This window comes from Podarcis vaucheri (genome assembly GCF_965113315.1).
Source record: "Podarcis vaucheri genome assembly, chromosome: 1".
Lineage (NCBI taxonomy): Eukaryota > Metazoa > Chordata > Lepidosauria > Squamata > Lacertidae > Podarcis > Podarcis vaucheri.
The window spans coordinates 75,642,238-75,661,665 of NC_138759.1; the positions used below are offsets into that span (position 1 = coordinate 75,642,238).

Consider the following 19,428-nt stretch of genomic DNA (forward strand, 5'->3'; position numbering starts at 1 on the left):
GGCTTCGAAAGTCCGGGTGCTCAGTGTGGGAAAGAAACCGACCCTTTGAAAGAAATTCATACTGCTGTCTTATCCCTCCAGAGAGCCCAACAGGAGATACACAGGTATGGAATTTCTTTTCTTTTTTAAAAAAATACATTGATCTTCAAATAACCACCACAGTGTTAAGGTCCCGTTATTACATGGAATTTGGGATAGAGAGGAGGAAGGTTGCCCAGGTGGCTGGGTCAAATGTGAATACTACCAAGCATGAACACAAGCATGACAATAATGACCCTTGACCCATGTGGAAGGTTAAAGCCAATAAACTGGACAAGGATTGGCTTCCTTCAAATCCTGCTGGTTTCTATCACAAACCTGAAGACACTGCATATATGCATATTTTTAAAAGTGTCTTATATTGTATCTTTTGGTGAGGCAGATGCTCAGGACTGATTTTTCTCTTCTGAGGTGGGAGGGTAAGCTGAGAACTAATCTTAAGTCTCTTCTTTTAAAAAGATAAAAGGGAACAGTGCCAACGATGTTGCATAAAATAACTTTGCAAATTGAAATCTTGGCTTAAATTGCACCTGCCCACTGACAAGAAGACATTTCTTCTTCTCTTAACTTCCAAAGGGTTTCCACTCCTGCGTGAAGCTCAAGCATGATTTAGCAGTTCGGTTCCTGCAAAGCTCTCCCCGCTCCATCGTAATCACACAAAAAAATTAAAAAAGGAAATGAGTAAATAAACCTTGTTGTATTTCATTGCGATCAGTTTTCTGGTGCAAGCGTAAGGAGACCTGCAGGTGCAACATTTCCTAACAGTCGGCTGCCAATAGGAAAGAACAGCTGCAGTATTTTCTCTACATATAATTTTGTCAAGGGAGTTTTGTCAGAACCACTCCCCAGTTCTTACCTAGGTTAGGAGAGTTAAAGACACAACCATGGAATATGTCTGAGTACATGTCAAGCTGACAAGGTTAAGTCAACAACCTTTGGTCAGTACAGTAAATAGATGCCAGTGCTCTTTAATACCTCAAATAAACAATTAATATTTGACATCTAAATCAACAACAAAACTTTCCATGATTTCTCTTTCTAAATTAGGCAAGATGTTTATGCTAGCCCTAAATTTCAGGCCTGCAGTACTTTCTTGCTTGTTGAAGCCTAAGGTTTTGGGCTTCAGGAGGCAAATCCTCCGTTTCCCTTCACAGTTTTATCAAGAAGAAATATGTGGGGCCAGAATATTTACCAGGCATGTCGGGCACTGAATTTTCACTTGATCCTGAGTTTTGGCACTGTCTGATCTGTGAGCGCAAATGCAGTGTCTGGTTTTGAGTAACGATGGCTTGGCGGCGGCTGTTGTTCTTTCTTGCAGAAACCTCGCCGCTCTGAACAAAAAGTCGCTCTACAGGAGGGCCTCATCGGAAAACCTCTTCCTGGACTCTCGCTGTTGGTTTCTTCTGTGCATCTTTCTAACATGTCAGCTCTTCATTAATTATGTGTTCAAATAGAAAGCACTGCATTTGGCAGCAATAACAAGTGACCAGCTGCAGGAATGGGGAGACTTAATTGCAAGGAGCCCACTGAGGCACCAAGCACTTTAATACCTACGCAGTCGGGGGCAAGAGGAAGCGAGAACAAGGTTAACCAGGGAGCCTGCAGAGTTTTGTTCTTCAGATTAATGTCATTGCCTTTTTACATGTACATCTACAAGGACCTCTTTACCTGTATGGGCCTTAATGCTAAAGCCAAATGTAGCTTTAATTGTGCAATTTTGTTTTCTATGTTTTGTCATTTTCTGAGACAACTAAGATTTACCAACCAGTATTTGGTGCCCCCTTTAGCACTTCTACACATCTACTTGGTTTTATAAAACGATTCCTAGTATCTTGTTTTATAGCTCTTCTGTGGGTGAGGGAAGGGCGTTTTGCCATCCATCAAGATGCCTTTTGATAAATTTCCCATATGGAAGGGAACGTCAGGCACCCATGTGAAAATTGAACCAACTTGGGTTATTGATAGCACAGCTTCTCCTTGGGTCTTCTAATCAGTGCTCTCACATGCCAAATCCCTACAAACAGCACATCCCACTCCATCCCACCAAGATTGTAAATATACACAATTTCTTAAATCCTGCCCTTCAAAGAAATATGAGGCCACCCGTACACAACCAATGAGGCCCCAGAGAGTCAGACATGCCTGTTTATGATTTGATTTAATATATATATATATGTATGTTTTTACATTGATTAAAACATACACACACACAAGCATTGTATAAAGGAATGCCTCCAAAATGTACCATTATTCCATGATGGGTGGAAGAAGATGGGTGTAGAAGCACTTCTGTATATAGGTAATTTCATATGTCACAAATTCACTACAGTTCTGGGGTTCACTGGGCTTATTTTGTGATGCGGGAGACATTTTGTCCATTGATGAATACAGGGTAGTTATGTGAGCAGGTGCAAGCAATTGCTCCTGCAGTTTTCTGAAGTGATCACTTGCAACAGTTGGCTCATCTTCCTTGTGCTTTACATCAAGGGACAACTGTTTCTGAGTATCATAGAGAGACCTCCTTTCCTGTATAGGACTGATCCTGTGATTGTGAGAAGGCACCCTGCGTATATTGTTTGCTCTTAGGTACATTTAAAGGTTAAAGGTCAGGAATAGTAAGGGTTTGCCACTGCATCCTCCAAATCTGTTGATAGTCTTCCTATTTTTACACCATTTTTAAAAGATTTGCAATATTTTATGTAGACTTGCAGCCAGTACTAAGCCTTTTTTTCTGGCCTGAAATAGTTCCAAGTGGTAAGTACTGCTATATATATATAAAGATATTATATATATAAATATATATATACAGCCTTAAAATATTTAGTGGTGGTGCCAGTCTGGGCTAACTTTCAATGTAAATGTTTCCAGATTTTTAACTACATTCCTTGTGATGTTCCCCGTTAGGGGAAAACTTGTTTGTGCTTGATACATTGAAATAAATTACACAACTTTCACTTATCACCTCTTTGTGGCTGGTTCATTATTGTTCTGGGGACTTTTGTACATGTTCTGCTGCTCACATCACTTGTGTATTAAGGTGGGAGTTTTCAGAACAAGTAGGTGTATACTGTAGCATATAATGCATATGATCTCCGTTAAGAGATGGTGGCGTCACATTATGCACTAAAATTTAAGTTGTAATTACAGCTTATTTTTATTTGGGAAATTTACCAGCAATTTTTGTAAGTGGCTGTTTCTCTGTTCCATATACCGTACATTTGAAAAGCAATTGGCTTTGTGTGACAATCTGGTTGTTTCATGTTAATGTTTCTGGCAGAGAGACGGTTTAACTAACGAGGTGTCAGATAATGCATTTTTCTTTTCTTTTCTAGCTTAGTGAGGCATGTATCAGGAAGTTTGGTCATTATCTGGCCTTCCAATGAATTACTGCTATTCTTACACACTATTGGCATACTGAGGCACAATCCTAACCATGTCTGTTTAAAAGTCCAATTAAATTCAATTGGCCTTACTCCCCAATACATCTTCATAGTGTTGGGGAATCAGTGGGAATAGCTGGATGACTATGTGAGTCAGGTCCCTTGTGAATATATTTTCTGAAAACCTACTGCAAGTGTATGGAATCTGATGATGCTGTTAGACACAAAACTCCCATGAATCTCAGCCAGCATGGCCAATGGTCAGGGATGATGGGAGTTGTAGTTCAGCGAGATCTGGAGGGCCACAGCATCCCCAGTGTTTTACTGTGTCGTAGCTCTCCTTATAGCTCAGTTAGTAGAGCATGAGACTCTTAAAATGAGGGTCTTGGGTTTGAGCCCCACGTTGGGCTACAGATGATTACATTGCAGGGAGTTGGACTAGATGGCACTCAAGGTTCCTTATGATTATGGAGAACATGTTGCCTTAATCTCCAGTTAAGTGAGGAGCTGAGCAATTATTATTGATCCATAGCAATTCAGAAATCTGGGGAAGCAGCGTGTTCACAAACGACTTTTAGGATAGCTGAAAGTTGCGGAAAGACTGAAATGTAACAGAACTATAGATCAGAACATCTACTAGATCTTAACTTAGAACTACAGGGCATCATTGAACAATTGGCTTTAAGAAAAGCAGCATGGATTACACACAGATGCCTTGAACCTATGGGAGGATAGGGCAGTAATACATGACACTCGGGATGAAACATTTCCTTGACCTACTTCTTCATGATGACCTCAACTTGTTTTCTTAAAAATAAAAATAAGCCTTTGTAAACTTACCAACAAAGGTCCGGATAGTTAAAGCTATGGTTTTCCCAGTAGTGATGTATGGAAGTGAGAGCTGGACCATAAAGAAGGCTGATCACCGAAGAATTGGTGCTTTTGAATTGTGGTGCTGGAGGAGACTCTTGAGAGTCCCATGGACTGCAAGATCAAATGTATCCATTCTTAAGGAAATCAGCCCTGAGTGCTCACTGGAAGGACAGATCGTGAAGCTGAGGCTCCAATACTTTGGCCACCTCATGAGAAGAGAAGACTCCCTGGAAAAGACCCTGATGTTGGGAAAGATTGAGGGCACAAGGAGAAGGGGACGACAGAGGATGAGATGGTTGGACAGTGTTCTCGAAGCTACCAATATGAGTTTGACCAAACTGCAGGAGGCAGTGGAAGACAGGAGTGCCTGGCATGCTCTGGTCCATGGGGTCACGAAGAGTCGGACACGACTAAACGACTAAACAACAAAGTTTTTAAAGTATATCAACTCAAAATAAAAATGCAAGGGTCAAAGAATATAAAGCAAATGTGAGCTCCTAGAAATTGTCTAAAATGACTGCACTCCAGTTGTTGTGGCAAGTATCAGAACACAGTAATTCTTCCCGTTGTTCCACTGGAGTACTTTGAATCACTGCTAGGACATCTAGTGGTAGTTTACAGATTTGTATTATACAAGTCAGGGTTGGGAAACTTCAACTGAGGGGGCAAAATGTGGCCCTCCAGGCCTCACGGACTCTGAATGGTCTACCTGACAGCAGACATGACAATATTCAGAATACACCCAATTTAAACCCTTCCTGGTATCTAATGTGCCATTTTAAGTTTCATTTCCTTACATTATATCCCAACTTTTCCCATTATGGAAGCCAAGATTATATACATATTGATCATTGAGGTCTAGCCAGTGACTGGATCCAGACTTACAAGGTAATGCCTTCATGTGCCATCAGGCCATATTATTTGGGAGTAGTTCTACAAATCTTACACATGCATGACAAACTGGCATCCTGATTCCCAAAACACAGTGCTTTGGGTCATGGTGATGCTTGTGTGTTGCAGGATTGCTCTCTTGGGTCTTCTGTGCATGTGTAGCTGTTGCACAAGCATGGCTGTGCAGATTCAAGACGAGCTCCCACACAAAGTTTTCCATGGGGTAGGAAGGGGCGGTGAGTAAGAGGATGATACTGAGCTAGTTCTTTAATACAAAGAGTCAGGGCCTAAAGTGATTGCTTATGGGCTGTACTTCAACTTGGATTCCACACGGCCAACTGCCGTGTTGTCTTACTGGGGTGCCACTTTTAAATGATGAATATATGTATTTGCTGCCTTGAGCACTATTCTGTTGGAAAGGTTGTGGGAAATTTATTAAGGAGATAAATATACCATATTTTCCTGTGTATAAGACTAGGTTTACCCCCTAAAAAATAATGTCAAAAATTAGGGGGCATCTTATACTCTGGGCCATCTCCCTCCATTACCTTAAATCTGAGTCCCCCAAAATAGGGGGCGTCTTATAGACGCAAAAATACAGTGTTATTGTTTAGTCGTGTCCGACTCTTCGTGACCCCATGGACCAGAGCACGCCAGGCACTCCTGTCTTCCACTGCCTCCTGCAGTTTGGTCAAACTCATATTGGTAGCTTCGAGAACACTGTCCAACCATCTCATCCTCTGTCATCCCCTTCTCCTTGTGCCCTCCATCTTTCCCAACATCAGGGTCTTTTCCAGGGAGTCTTCTCTTCTCATGAGGTGGCCAAAGTATTGGAGCCTCAGCTTCAGGATCTGTCCTTCCAGTGAGCACTTAGGGCTGATTTCCTTAAGAATGGATAGGTACAGTAGATATAATCTAAAACCAGGTACTGTACTATGATTGGAATGACAGTAGAATTCAAAACAAAGGTGTTTCTTCCTTCCACTACAATTCTATTATTCTATGGCTTAGGATCCCTATATCCAAGGACAGTCTTTCCAACAAACCTCAGAGCAGTAGCACCCCTCCCCCCTTGCATGCTGTCCCTAGAAGGCTAACCTGGTGCCAACTTTGTCATCATTTCAGCACCGGACAAGGACAATTTTGTTTTCCTGGGCACCATGGGCGTAGCCAGGATTTTTGTTTGGGGGGCAGGACCTCAGTTTGCTATATATTTTTATTGGTTTGGGGGGGGCAGCTGCCCCTCTCTGACCCCCCCCCTTGGCTACACCCATGCTGGGCAGTTGGTTGTTTTTCTTATATGTTTTTAATATGCTTATGCATTTTATGCTTAAAAATCAATTTGGGACTTCTTTTTTTGTAGAAAGTGATTCATAAACTGAATAAACCTAGGCTAACCTTTTCCCACATCACTTAAATTCAATCAATGTAACAACTGGGAGCACTATTTTTATTTTTAAAAATTAAATTTGATATGTAAAAATATAAAGATAAATAACAACCAAATAAGACATTTCATCATTTCATGAGGAATTGCCCAGCATAATTTTAAAGAAAAGGCAACACGTCATTCAAAAGATGACCCTCGTAGTCCCTTCCAATTCTACAATTCTATGAAGTTGAGCAATTCTCTTGCACTGCTAAGTTTCGAACTGCTAAGTTGGCAGGAGGTGGGACAGAGCAATGAGAGCTCACCCCATCGCGGGGATTCAAACCACCGACCTTCTGATCGGCAAGTTGGCTCTGTGGTTTAACCCACAGCGCCACCCACGTCCAGCTAGGATTTTACTAGCCAAAAATGGAAAGATGACAAGATACCAACGAAAGAAGACTGGCAAGCTAAACTATGGAATACACAAGGGAAGACTAAGAGATAAAGACAATAGAAACTTCAAAAAAGATTGGGAAGCGTTTATGTTGTATCTACAGAAATGTTGTAAAGAAATGGACTCACTGGCAGGGTTTGAGTAAACACAACTAAAAAAACAAGTGTAAAGGTTAAGGAGCAATAATTCGGAAAATAACCAAGCGTAGGATGTAATTTGAAAAAATATGGTATAAAGATGATAAGAATATAAGAGCATTTCGTTAAAAGATTTTAAAAGGGATGCGGGTGGCGCTGCGGGTTAAACCACAGAGCCTAGGACTTGCCGATCAGAAGGTCAGTGGTTCGAATCCCCACAACGGGGTGAGCTCTGTTGCTCGGTCTCTGCTCCTACCAACCTAGCAGCTTGAAAGCACGTCAAAGTGCAAGTAGACAAATAGGTACCACTCCCACGGGAAGGTAAATGGCATTTCCGTGTGCTGCTCTGGTTCGTCAGAAGCGGCTTAGTCATGCTGGCCAAATGACCCGGAAGCTCCCTCGACCAATAAAGCGAGATGAGCACCGCAACCCCAGAGTCGGTCACACTGGACCTAATGGTCAGGGGTCCCTTTACCTTTAAACAAAGTAAGCAGTAGCAGCAAATATTTAAAGAACCAGAAGGGAAGGTTGAGGGAAGTCACGGAATGGGGGGGGGGGTGTGGAGATTTGGAATCATTAATTTTTTTCTTTATTGTTTATGATGTTTATGTTGAATATAAAACTGTAAAACCTATTTTTTTATAATAAAAAACCCTACACTGCTGCTGCTGCCGGGTAAGGCGGGGCTTCGCTCTCAGGCTTCGCGGGAGAGGGGCAGGGCCCTCCCTGCCGAACCCGACGGGCCTCCGCCCCAAAGAAGCGCGCTCCTCCACGGAGGCGACCTGAGCGAGCACACGGCCCGGGCCGCCCTTCCTTCCTCCCTTCCTTGCCGGTCGCTGTGACCCGGAAGGGCTCCCGGCGCGTGTCTCGGCAGGCAGGCGGGCTGAGCGAGGCGGCCGCGCTTACTTGGCCTGCCCGGGGGGAGATGATGGCCACGTTCTTCGGCGAGGTGGTGGCGCCTCCATCCCGCGCTGGCGACGACGAAGACGACGACGAGGAGGCGGCGGCCCTGGAGCGCGAGGAGACGCCGGAAGATCGCGAGATTCGCCAGCAGCTGGAGAAGAAAAGGTGGCGTCCGGGGCGGGCGGGCGGGAGGCAGAGGAGGCGCTTGGAAACCAGGCACGAGGAGGGATGGGAAAGGAGGAAACGGCAGAGTCGAGGCTCTCAGCCCCTTGCCTGGGGGGGAAACAAAAACAGAACCCCAAAAACATTCTGGTCCCTTGCAACCCGTGACGTAACAACGGGGGCACTTCTGGGCATGTGAAGAGCGCCTTCCCGCCGCAGCGATATCATTGCAGCTTTCCCTTAGGCAGGTGGGCGCGACCCTTCAGCCGGAGGCGGGAACCAAACCTCAGCTGAAGGGGTCGTGTGGTAACCTAGCCTAGAATGGTTGTCAGTGACGTTAGAGTCAATTGAACTTGATATGTACATTTGTTTATAGCCCTTCTTTCTTTCTAGTCTAATGGCATACCGGGGATGCACTGCCATCTAGGCACTGGCCAGGCCCAGATGTGTGTAGTTTCTACAATGGGGGGGGGGCTATGCCATGTATCTTCAGAATGTGTTGTGTGGTTCCCAGTGCAATAGGTGTGAGCACCTGTTGCCATCGCCCTTCCCCTTTCGGGGGAGTAACGCAAATCTACTTGCGCCAACCTGTAGTTTTGGGGTCTGTTGCTCTGTGACAGATGTGAGTAACCTTTGGCCCTCCAGATGTGCCTGAACTGTAGCTCTCATCAGACACAGCCAGGGAGTTGTAGTTGAGCAACATCTGGATTGACAAAAAGGTTCCCCCACACCTGCCCTCTGAAGTAAGGTTACCAGATTTTTTTCAATGAATCCAGGGACATTTTTCAAGGGGACTGATTTGTAAATCTGGGGACTGTCCCCGGGAAACGGGGACGTCTGGTAACCTTACTCTGAAGACATTGATACCCAGCAGAAGTGTGGGAGAAATGACAGTTCCTGGCTTGGGTTTTGGGGGGAGATCTGTGCTTGGTTACACCTTACAAAGAGGCTCCCATACAGATGCTCCTTCATTTTACTTTTCACCCGGCAGGAGTAAAGAGAGTCTGGGGAATGGGTTAGTTTCAGTAGAATTGGACAGTATGTGGAGAAAGGTTTATAGAGTCCCTTCTTCCTCTCTATCCTCTTTGGTTGCATTGTGTAGCAACCCCCACAAACCCACGTAGGTTCCTGTATTGTTTTTAATCTCTCCTTTTGATTTCCTTGCACAAATGGGTTGGGAATCCTTTTATAGGCTATTGGCCTACTAATTGCTCTCTAGGGGTGAGTGGAGAACTAAGCTTGTAATCCTAACCCCAGTTACCGTACCTGAGACTTGAAACCCACTGAATTCTGTGGGACTTCTGAATAGACATGGTTAGGATGGCAGCCTATGCCCCTTGATCAGTGATAGTACTGTGAACACCCAGCGGATACATCTATATTTAACCTGTCTCGATTGTACAAGTAACACTTCCCTGGAATGGTGCCGTTTCTTATACAGTGGTGCCCCGCAAGACGAATGCCTCGCAATACAAAAAACTCGCTAGACGAAAGTTTTTTCCGTTCACGATTTGCCTCGCAAGACGAATTTCCCCTATGGGCTTGCTTCGCAAGACGAAAACGTCTCGCGACTTTTTTTCTTTGACTAAAAACAAAGACATGTTTTGTTTATAAAGTTAATTTATTTTCCCTTAAATTTTTGAACTGCTCTTTACAGTATGTGTGACTTTAAAGAGCAGTTAATAAACTGTTGTTGTACCAAATTTGGCTTTGTTTGGACTTTTTTTGACCATAGGAACGCATTAATTGATTTTCAATGCATTCCTATGGGATTTCGTGCTTCGCAAGACGAAAAATTCGCTAGACGGCAAAAATTGCGGAACGAATTAATTTCGTCTTGCGGGGCACCACTGTACATCTTATCGCTCAGGGTATGTTTAACCTTGTTCTGTTTTCATTTTGTTTCTGTACTCAGGGAAGTTCACATCCTCTGGAATTCAACATCTACTGCATCTAATAACGAGCAGTTTCCTTGCTCAAAGTTCGTATTGGCTGTGGGGAATAATGCAGTAGGTAGGCAATCTGTATGTGTTCTTCATTTCAGTGTTTAACTACCTGTAAGCAGGGCATGATAGAGATGTTGAAGATTATGCATCTGCTGTTATCATTTGTAATAGTAGAACTTCCATGTAGTTGAATGTAGGAAGATTCAGGAGAGACAAAATTAAGTACTTCCCTCAGCACATAGTTTCACTATTGAATTTGCTCCCACAGGATGTAGTGATGATCACTAGCTTGGATGGGTTTAAAGGGGGATTAGATAAATTATCACTTTTTGATGTGTACAAAATAGTGTGCAACCTTATAATTTTGTGTGTGCATGTACACTTCTTCAGATACACTGTGTATCTGAAGAAGTGTCCATGCACATGAAAGCTTATACCAGAACAAACTTAGTTGGTCTGTAAGGTGCTACTAGACAATTTCTTATTTTTTATTTTCTTTTATTTCAACTGCATCAGACCAGCACAGCTACCTACCTGAACCTTATAATTTGTTAGGTATTTTGTAACTGAGTTTAGTAGGCATGTTTACCTTAACCCCCTCCCCTCCAGTTGAATTCTACGGAAACCAAAAATTGTTGTTTATCTTACTTTCTTTATATTTCTGTGTACATGCACTAAATAATCTACAGGGAAGCTGCCTACATAAACTGAGTAGCATCACTCCACTTCTATATAGCAATGGTGGTTACGAATAGTGTGCAGAACATAACAGTGCTATAGGAAATAAATCTCATTTCTGCTTGCAGCATTCTTGTCTTCCTTTGTTTTGAATTCTGGAGGCTGGGAAGTCATAGGATCTGTCAAATTGTGGAATGAGTGGTGCAGAACATCAAATACGACCAAAGTCCTTCCAACAGATTCCTTCTGTTTGTTCTATCGGTTGATTTCAGATCCCACAGTAAGTAAGATAGAGAGTTGTCCCCAACATAGCATTAAGCACCCTGTCACTATGAGGATTTTGTCTTAAGCAGCTGTACTTTCCACCTTCTCTGCTCCCACATGCCCTCTAAATCTGTTTCAGGGATTCTCCCAACCCTCCAGAGCAGATTTAGGGAGTCCCATTGCATAAGTGGAAATCCTTGTACTGACATAATGCATTCATTGGATACCTCCCAGAGCTTATGGAATCAGACTTGAGTTTGTTACTTGATGATATCTTTGTATTTAACTGATGTGGTTTGGTGCCAGAGACAGCAAAGTTAGACTGTTCAGCCCTGCACTTGTGTTTGCATTGAATCTTCTTGCCTATCCTTGTGTTTAAGAATTAGAACATCAGCAGTCTGCGCTCATTCAAGTGCTTTTGGACAGTCACATGCTTTCATATTAGCTACATAGTATACATAACTTTAGATGTGGCCTTTAGTGCTTTGTAAGGAATGAGAGATTGTAATATGGTATTCCTTCTTACAAACACATGCAGCCCCTTTAAACTGACTTAGCCTAGACTTGCATGCAAACCATGTGCTCCACCACCATTCAGTTACAGCCTCTTCCTTTTGTCTTATTGGTCAGTGAAGAAAGAGCCTTACAGTAACAATTGTTGTCTGTGGGTGTGTCCATTGTAGGATTAGCCAAGATCAAGTGTGATGTGCAGCACGTTTATTCCCCAAGTTCCACTGTCTTTAGTGGAGCCCCCTGGAAAGTGCCTGTGAGATTACAGCTTTCGGTTATCATAATTACTTTTCATTATATATATATATATACATAGTTCTTTTTAGAATTCATGAAGCATTTATGACTGTTCTGTCATTTCAGGTTTTATTGTGCCAGTGCAGTTGTTACGTGGCAGAGGACCAGCAGTTTCAGTGGCTTGAAAAGGTAAGAAGTGGAAGAAATGGGGATACAAAGCAGTGTTAGAAACTGAAATATGAAAGCTAGGAGCTAAGTGGCACCATAATCCTAGGTTATGGGCACAACAACAGAATGTCTAGGCACACTTTTTTATAATAAGAATACAAAGTGAAAATAAATGAACTGCAGCTAAAATATTATGTTTATTTTTCACATGGTCTTAATATTCTTAAGAGGGTCTCTTATCCAGTCTTCAGAGAGTAACTGGAAGTGGAGAGGCAGAAAAATGTCCTCCTTTCCTTCCACTCTGCAGTTTTAATCTGAAATCTTAGGCGCAGTACTGCGCCCAGAGCTCAGAAACCACGTGCGCTAATGAAATTCCCTGTCGCAAAATGCACCTAGAACAATAGAAGCCCTGATACAAATTGCAAGGGTGAAAGAGTCCCCTTGTTTTGTGAGTCCATACTGTGGATACGAGAAGTAATGGGTCTAAGATTCTGGGCTGCAGTCTTATACATACTTATCTTGGAATAAGTCTCACTCAATTCCATAGGACGTACTTCAGAGTAAACTTATATAGGATTGCACTGTAAATAAATGTATTGCTGATTTGTTCACTGGTCATTGTATGTCTGTTTTACTGGGTAAAACATTGACATAATGTATCAAGGGCCAAACAGTAAGAATAATTGTTTACCAGTCAGCATCCTAAAAGGAAAATTGGTTGGAGTTGTTATTCAGCTTTGCCAATCATTGTTGTTGTTAGTGATATTGCACCCTTTCTTCAAGGCTCCCAAAGTGACATATATAGTTCTTTCCTTCCTCATTTTAACCCCTCAACAACCTTTTGAGAGGGGTTGGGCTAAGAGATCGTGACAGGCTCAAGGCCACCCAGTGAACTTTGTGGCTGAGTGGGAATTTGAATCCTGGTCTCCCAAGTCCTAGTCTGACACTTACCGCTACACCACACTGGCTTGATTTGTTACCTGTAACTGTGTTGAATCCAGCCTGTTGCAAACAGAAATCCTCTGTGTCATCTTCCGAACGGAGGAGGATATTGCCTACAAAAGCTGATAAGCTCCTTTTCAGCACACTTGCTCAGAGGCCTTTTGGCACTTTGACTTTGATGCATTGGCATCTGTTCCTCGAAAAAGAATATATGATGTTGCATAGGACATCTTCAAACTGGCATTGCTCCTTAGACTGTACAAGATAGTGTAGATCATGGTGCTGTGGCATTTCTCCAATCTGGGATTCAGTTATGGGCTGAAGGCCTATGGATGTGTGAATTATAGGGACTGAATGTACTGACGAAGTCAATTAAATTGCAGAGAAAGCTTCTGCAGATTCATTGTGTCTCTCAGGTGCCACAGCACTCATGCTGCTACAGACACTAGTAGAACAAACCTTTACAAATCTACTCAGAAATAAGCCCCCTTGATTTCAACGAGGCTTACTTGGGAGGAGGGAGTGTAAGACTGTGGCCCAAAGGTTGATTGATCAGCAGTGGTATGAGTGCCATGTTGCCATTGCTGCTTCACACATTTGCCTTAAGGGTTGATATCATGGGGAAGAACCACAATAGTGCTGGAGGCTCCTGTAACACTGCTGGTATGTGTGAATTGGCTCCAGCACTTCTATTCATCTGGAATTTGTCGCACTTAAATCGGGATTTACATTTTCATCCTAGGTTTTTGGATGCATGCAGAAGACGGATTTGCAAGTGCTTGTTCTTTCAACGTGCTCTGTTACGGAATATAAAACAACAGAATCAACTCTAACACTTCCTTCTCCTTTTCTGAAAGCATTAAAGACAAGCACGTTCAAAGATAAAGTCTGTTGTTCACTACTAGAACAGCCAAATATTGCACGGGACCTCCCTGCTGCAGGTATTTAACAGTGCAAAACCTTAAGCTGAATAAATGTCTATAGTGGTACCTCAGCTATGAAGTGTCCTGCTCAAGGAGGGATTCACCTGGCACCAACTTTTCATATATATATAAAGCCTTTAATACTATTAATGATGCACTTTATAAGCTGGTTGTTTTTATCAAACCATTGATTAAAGGTGGTTTGTATATTGTCCTGGAATAAATAAGTATAATGTTGAGGCTGCTTTTTATCTGGTCTTGAATGACTGGTGGATGTTCTCTCAGTGGGAGCTAATAGTTAGGAAAGAGCTGGATAATTTTCCTTCAGTCTTTTGCATGGGAAAGCCAGAAATGGAAGGTGACCCATGGATGTGCAAGCACAAGCCCTAGCAGAGGAGATGGTGTGCTGTGAATCAACAAAAGCAATTTATTTGGGGTGGGGGAGAGCAACAGGTCAGAGTGAATTGCACTTTTGCTGGAAGGTTGAAGGCACTAATGTGGAGCAATTAATCTGCTGCCTGGCAGGAATGTGTGCTGTTTGCCTCCACTTTTTATGTTGTTTTTTAAAAGAAAATGAACAAATATTGCAAAAATGCCAGAAATATTTGGAATTTTCTCCTCCAAAGGGAGCTTACTACAAGCTAGTGTTGCCCTTGTAATTTTTCACTGTTGGGGGAAGTGCAGAGCATGTAACAAGAAGTTGGCTGGAATTCCATTCAGACTGATGATGGGCACCAATAGAATTGTTCTCCTCAGTGTCATAAGATATTCTGCTGCTACAGCAAGTGGCAATAGTGGCACCAGCTGGCTTTATAAAATGTGTTTTATTGGCAAAGCAACAGCTTTACACCATCTACCCAGGCAGGAACAAATGATTTGCTTAATAGACTACAGGAATGCTGCAATCACATTGTGCATTGCAAATCTTGCACAGAGCAGAAAGCTGGGCTTGATGACCTCTGTGGTCCCTTACAACACTGGTTCTGTGACAGTGCCTTGAACATTGTGTTAAGGCTATGGAACTCTGACCTAGAGTGTTGGTCGGCCTTTTTTTTCTCTCATGGCATGCTTCCAGAAAAAAATAGTTGTTAACATGTGTGATTTGTTGTGAATTTCTTACAATATGCTTGCAGCTTGCAGCAAACAATAAGGTGTTGTTGTTTTTTAATGTATGATTCATTTTGATCAACTGAGCATGTTGCTGATTTATTACCACTGCAAAAGCAGGTTACTAGTGTCTCTCTCTCTCTCTCTCCCCCTCCCTCTCTCCCCCTCTCCCCCTCTCCCTTCCTCCTCATGTCTCCTGAATTGTGCCTAGTTCTCAGTTACTGTCAAGTGTGGCAGATCCCTGCAGTGCTTTATCAGTGTTACACTGATATCATCAAACTGGATTTGGTAACAATTGAAGCTTTCGAGCCCTTGCTATCTTCCAGAATCCTGAAGGGTTTGGTGAAGGTAAGGTTCAATTATTAAGCCTGTATGTGGCCTTATTTCAGCTTGCTTGTCTGCAGAATGGTCACTATAACAGCTGCTGTGAAGGGACCTAAGAGGAGGCCAGCTGGATCAGACCAAAAGCCCATCTAATCCAGCTGTTCTCACAGTAGCCAATCAGGTGCCTACAGGAAGCCAATAAGCAGGACCAAACTTCATCAGCACTCTCCAGAAACTAGTACTGTATTCAGAGGCATAAGGACACTTGGAATTCAATTCCCAGAAGGGCCACTTTGTTGTATTTGTGGGTACGAGCCCTGAAGCATCCCAGCAACATTGTATTGCTTTTGAGTCACTTCCATGGTACTGAAATTTTCTGCCTCTGGGCGTTAGGAAAGGAGCTGTGAATGCAGATTAGGGATTACTGTGTGTCAGGGGTTTCCCTTGTTGAGTGCTTAAAACATTTGCTTAGCTGCTTGTTTGACTTTGTGAGGTGCTGTCTTTGGCTTTGATTTACACCTGGTTGGGATATAAATTGGTTTACATTGAGATTTTTTTTTTACTTTAATTGGGGTTTTCCTCTCATGTTTGAACCTAGGCAACAACAAAGGGTTTATGATCAAAATCCATATTTAGGTCATGTTCGAAAACTACCTACATCCATGCACTTCGTAATTCAAAGGATAAAAGCTTGTCACTGGACTTTCTTCCATAGGCCACATAACAGAATAATTTAGAGTTAACCACACCTGCCAACAAATGTCTATTTTTACACCAGTTTTAACTGCTGTTGCTTCTGAAGAATCCTGGGAACTGTAGTTTGGTACGCAGACTACAAATTCTCTGTTTGAGTTTTCTATCCCACTTGCAGAACTACGGTTTTCTGGTTTCCCCAGGACAGAGGGAATGAATGTTAACCAGTTAGTGTCTCTGGTGTAGAAATGCCCTTGGAACAAAGATCTAACAATATTTCAAAATGAGTGGCACTCAGCTTGGCTTGCACAAAATGTCTTGTAACATAAAACAATCAGTACAATCACCCTTCGGTGCGAGCAAGAAATGAAATTGAGGTCACAGGTAGGCTGTGCTGTTATGTGTTGCTTTTTCTCATCCTTTCTAGCCACGGGATAACTGCTAGAGTTGTCCTCAAGCTGTAGAGAAAATCTGTGATAATCCAGTCTTAAATGTAAACTTTAACTCAAAACATTGCTGGGGTTTTTTTAACCCTGAAGCTCTTGCAGAAACTACAGCTTTTAAAAAACAACAACACAAAAAGTTAATGGTTTCTGTCCTGTGCTTCCTTTGCTTAGGTTTAATGTAAATGACTGCCAAAGTATCTGAGTATATTTCCACTATGATATTGAGTTATTGGTTCCTCAAACTAGGCTCAGTAAGTGGATTAGGCTAGCAACCGTCAATCTGAAATGAAAGACGTCTATATGGTACCTCTGCATCCTCACCCTGAGCTTGTGCTGATGAACACACAGCAGAACAAGGGTTCCTCCCACAATGCTAAAGTGGAAGGAAAATTAACTGGAGGAATATTGCTGCAATCCAGTGCACAATTAAGCACACTTACCGGTAAATTCCTGCTGGTTACAGGAGATATAAGAAGGGAGAGTGCTATTGAGCTTATGTCGTGCTTGTAAGATTTCTACAGGCATCTGGTTGGCCACTGTGAGCACAGAATACTGGATTAGGTAGGTCTTTGGTCTAATCCTATAGAACTTTTTCTGACATTCTTTAATGATCCACTGTGTGCTCAGTTGAATATTTTTGTTCATTCTTACCTGCCTATGATCAATTAATTAGTTACAAAAGTGTGAAGCGGAACCAGCTGGTTCGCAAGTTGCATTCCATAGCAAGTACTGGATATAGTTGTCCTGGAACAGAATATGGATGCTACATTTCATATGTAGTATATAGAGGGTCGTGTGTGTTCGTTTTGAAAAGTTGAGTGGCCAAGAATAAGGAAATACGATAGGCAGTTATTAATGCATTCTTACCTTCACTGGATTTTTTTTTCTATTTTCTTTTACCTAGGACATTTCAAGAAGCACAGAAATATTGAGAAAAGTGGTGACAACAAATGAAATTGATAACATCTACACTTAAAATGGAGAATTATCTTGGATACTTTCAAACTCCAGTATTTTGTCAACTGCAGCTACTTTGCCTGGAAGCATTTGGGACTTGTAGTTGTTCCTTTATAAGTGGAATGTGTTATCTTTTGTACCATATGCTGACTGTTGTGGGGTGTTACCAGCTGAAATGAATTTAAAGGTGACGTTTTTATTTTTCACAAACTCAAGCCACTTTTTATTTTTGCCATGAGCAAAGGCAACTCCTTACATTCTTCCACCAGTAATCAAATCTATATTTTAATGCAGCAAAATAATTGTAGTGGATGTGGCAAAGCCTCTGTCTGTAATTGACTGAGTTGGCCTCCTACCACAGACGCAGGGCAGGCAGCAAAGCCTGTGGATGCTGTTAGTCGAAGTGCTTAGGTACTAGAGATAGGCAAGGCAGGCAAAATAGTCTAATAAGATGCAAGGACATAGGAAGCAAGCACCTGATGACTGAGAAGGCAGGAGGCTAAGGAAGGCTTAGGAGAAGAGGGTGGGACTTTTAAGAGAAAGTGGTCCAGAGGAATTTCTTCGTGGGGGAGGCAAAGAAGTAAAATGGTGAGAATAGACAGGTAGGTAGAGTGGCCACTTACATTTCCTCATTTTTGGCAATGTTTATCACCACAGAAGAAGACACAGATTTGCATAAGCTAATTTACATGTATAGATTCAGAAACAGTTGCCACCATTTCAATAGAAAAAAAGGATCTGTCCCACAATAGCAAGGAACATTGACCTGTGCATTTGTTCAGTCTGTTTTCTAGATGTAAACTATAGATGGGCAACTTCAAGGCCCCCATTCTTCCTTTTCTGTGTTATATATCTTTATAAACTGGACTTCGATCAGACGGCCATTCAAAATAGAGAACTCCTTCCAATTGAAGCATTTCCTTTGTAAAGAGGTACCTATGTCAACACTATAGATAGGACACCAGCTCAGGGACTGGAATTGCAAAGTGTGGAATAGCTAATGTTGCTTGAAATAGCCCATTAAACCTCCGTCTGCAGGCTTCTATAACTGTACAGAACAACTTTATTACTTAATAGCCAGTTAAGTTTTTCAGTTACATTGCTTTCAAGTAATAAAACCTTCTTATACTAAGAAATTGTCCTATGAAGCTTGTTTTGCCCTTTTGAAATTCTGCAGTTTCCTGCCTTAGGTGGTGGCTGCAAAGAGAACATAGGTGTTCATAAGCAGCACAAAGTGTGGGATCTGGAGCTGAGTTAGAGAGCTGTCGACTCAACAAGGCTGCAGAGAAGACTGAGAAAATAATGTCCTCACTGCCAGTCTCTCTTTACTCCTGTTCTTGGTCACTTACAGTTGCATCATCTCCTTCCTTTCAAGAAAGCTGCTAAGGATTAAACATTCTGGCCAATCAAACAGGTTGGTCTTGCTAACTCAGGGATTCCCCCTGGGTTTAATGCCTCTCTCCGCCCTGAGGCTCAGGAAGCATTTGGGTGTGTGTGGTCAGATGGCATATGAAAGGATCCAGGTGAGACAACCATGTTGAGGCACTTTAGGACCACCTTGAGACTGCCAGGACTGCTGGGGTTCTCCCTAGGGTCCCACCCTGCCTCTCCAGAGGAGGCTTCTCCAAGGTCTGCAGTGGGCAGGATCCCCAAAAGATGTGACTTGCCTTTCAAATAAAGATGGTGAGCCTGCCATGAACCTGCTAGACTGGGAAGATTTTTCTGCACATTGTCTTGAACCTTATGGAAGGGGGGCCAGTGAATGTTCTACGTTAGTAATTATGGATGGAATTCAATGTTGTTCTAAGACAATTGTTTCATTGGTGCTCATCTGATGGAACCATCTCCCCTCTCCCTGTGCACTGTTCTGGGGGTTCTCTTAACACACACACACACCCCAGTTGGGGCGGGGGCATGTGCAGGGGGAGGAGAGATGGGAAAGCCCTGTCATGCTGCTATTCTTAATCTTACTCATTAAGTTAATATACTGCTCATCACAAGACCATGAGGCAATTTGCAACC

General features: G+C 42.5%; 2 protein-coding genes across 3 annotated transcripts in view; both read left to right on the plus strand.

Moving 5' to 3' along the window:
- OSBPL5 (oxysterol binding protein like 5) overlaps window positions 1–2,997 on the plus strand; it is a 147,967-nt gene extending 144,970 nt beyond the window's left edge. For both annotated transcript variants that reach the window (XM_082193151.1, XM_082193152.1), the window contains exons 21-22: window positions 2–104; window positions 1,358–2,997. In XM_082193151.1, the coding sequence (XP_082049277.1) occupies window positions 2–104; window positions 1,358–1,493 (239 nt within the window). In that variant the 3' untranslated portion in view covers window positions 1,494–2,997. The remainder of the gene's footprint in view (window position 1; window positions 105–1,357) is intronic.
- Window positions 2,998–7,908: 4,911 nt separating this feature from the next.
- On the plus strand, window positions 7,909–18,542 carry PSMG1 (proteasome assembly chaperone 1). Its single transcript, XM_082195112.1, has 7 exons — window positions 7,909–8,214; window positions 10,127–10,224; window positions 10,964–11,115; window positions 11,973–12,035; window positions 13,699–13,897; window positions 15,198–15,334; window positions 17,354–18,542. Exons 1-7 carry the CDS (start codon window positions 8,072–8,074, stop codon window positions 17,423–17,425), a joined length of 864 nt encoding a protein of 287 aa, XP_082051238.1. The 5' UTR covers window positions 7,909–8,071; the 3' UTR covers window positions 17,426–18,542.
- Window positions 18,543–19,428: the final 886 nt, after the last annotated feature.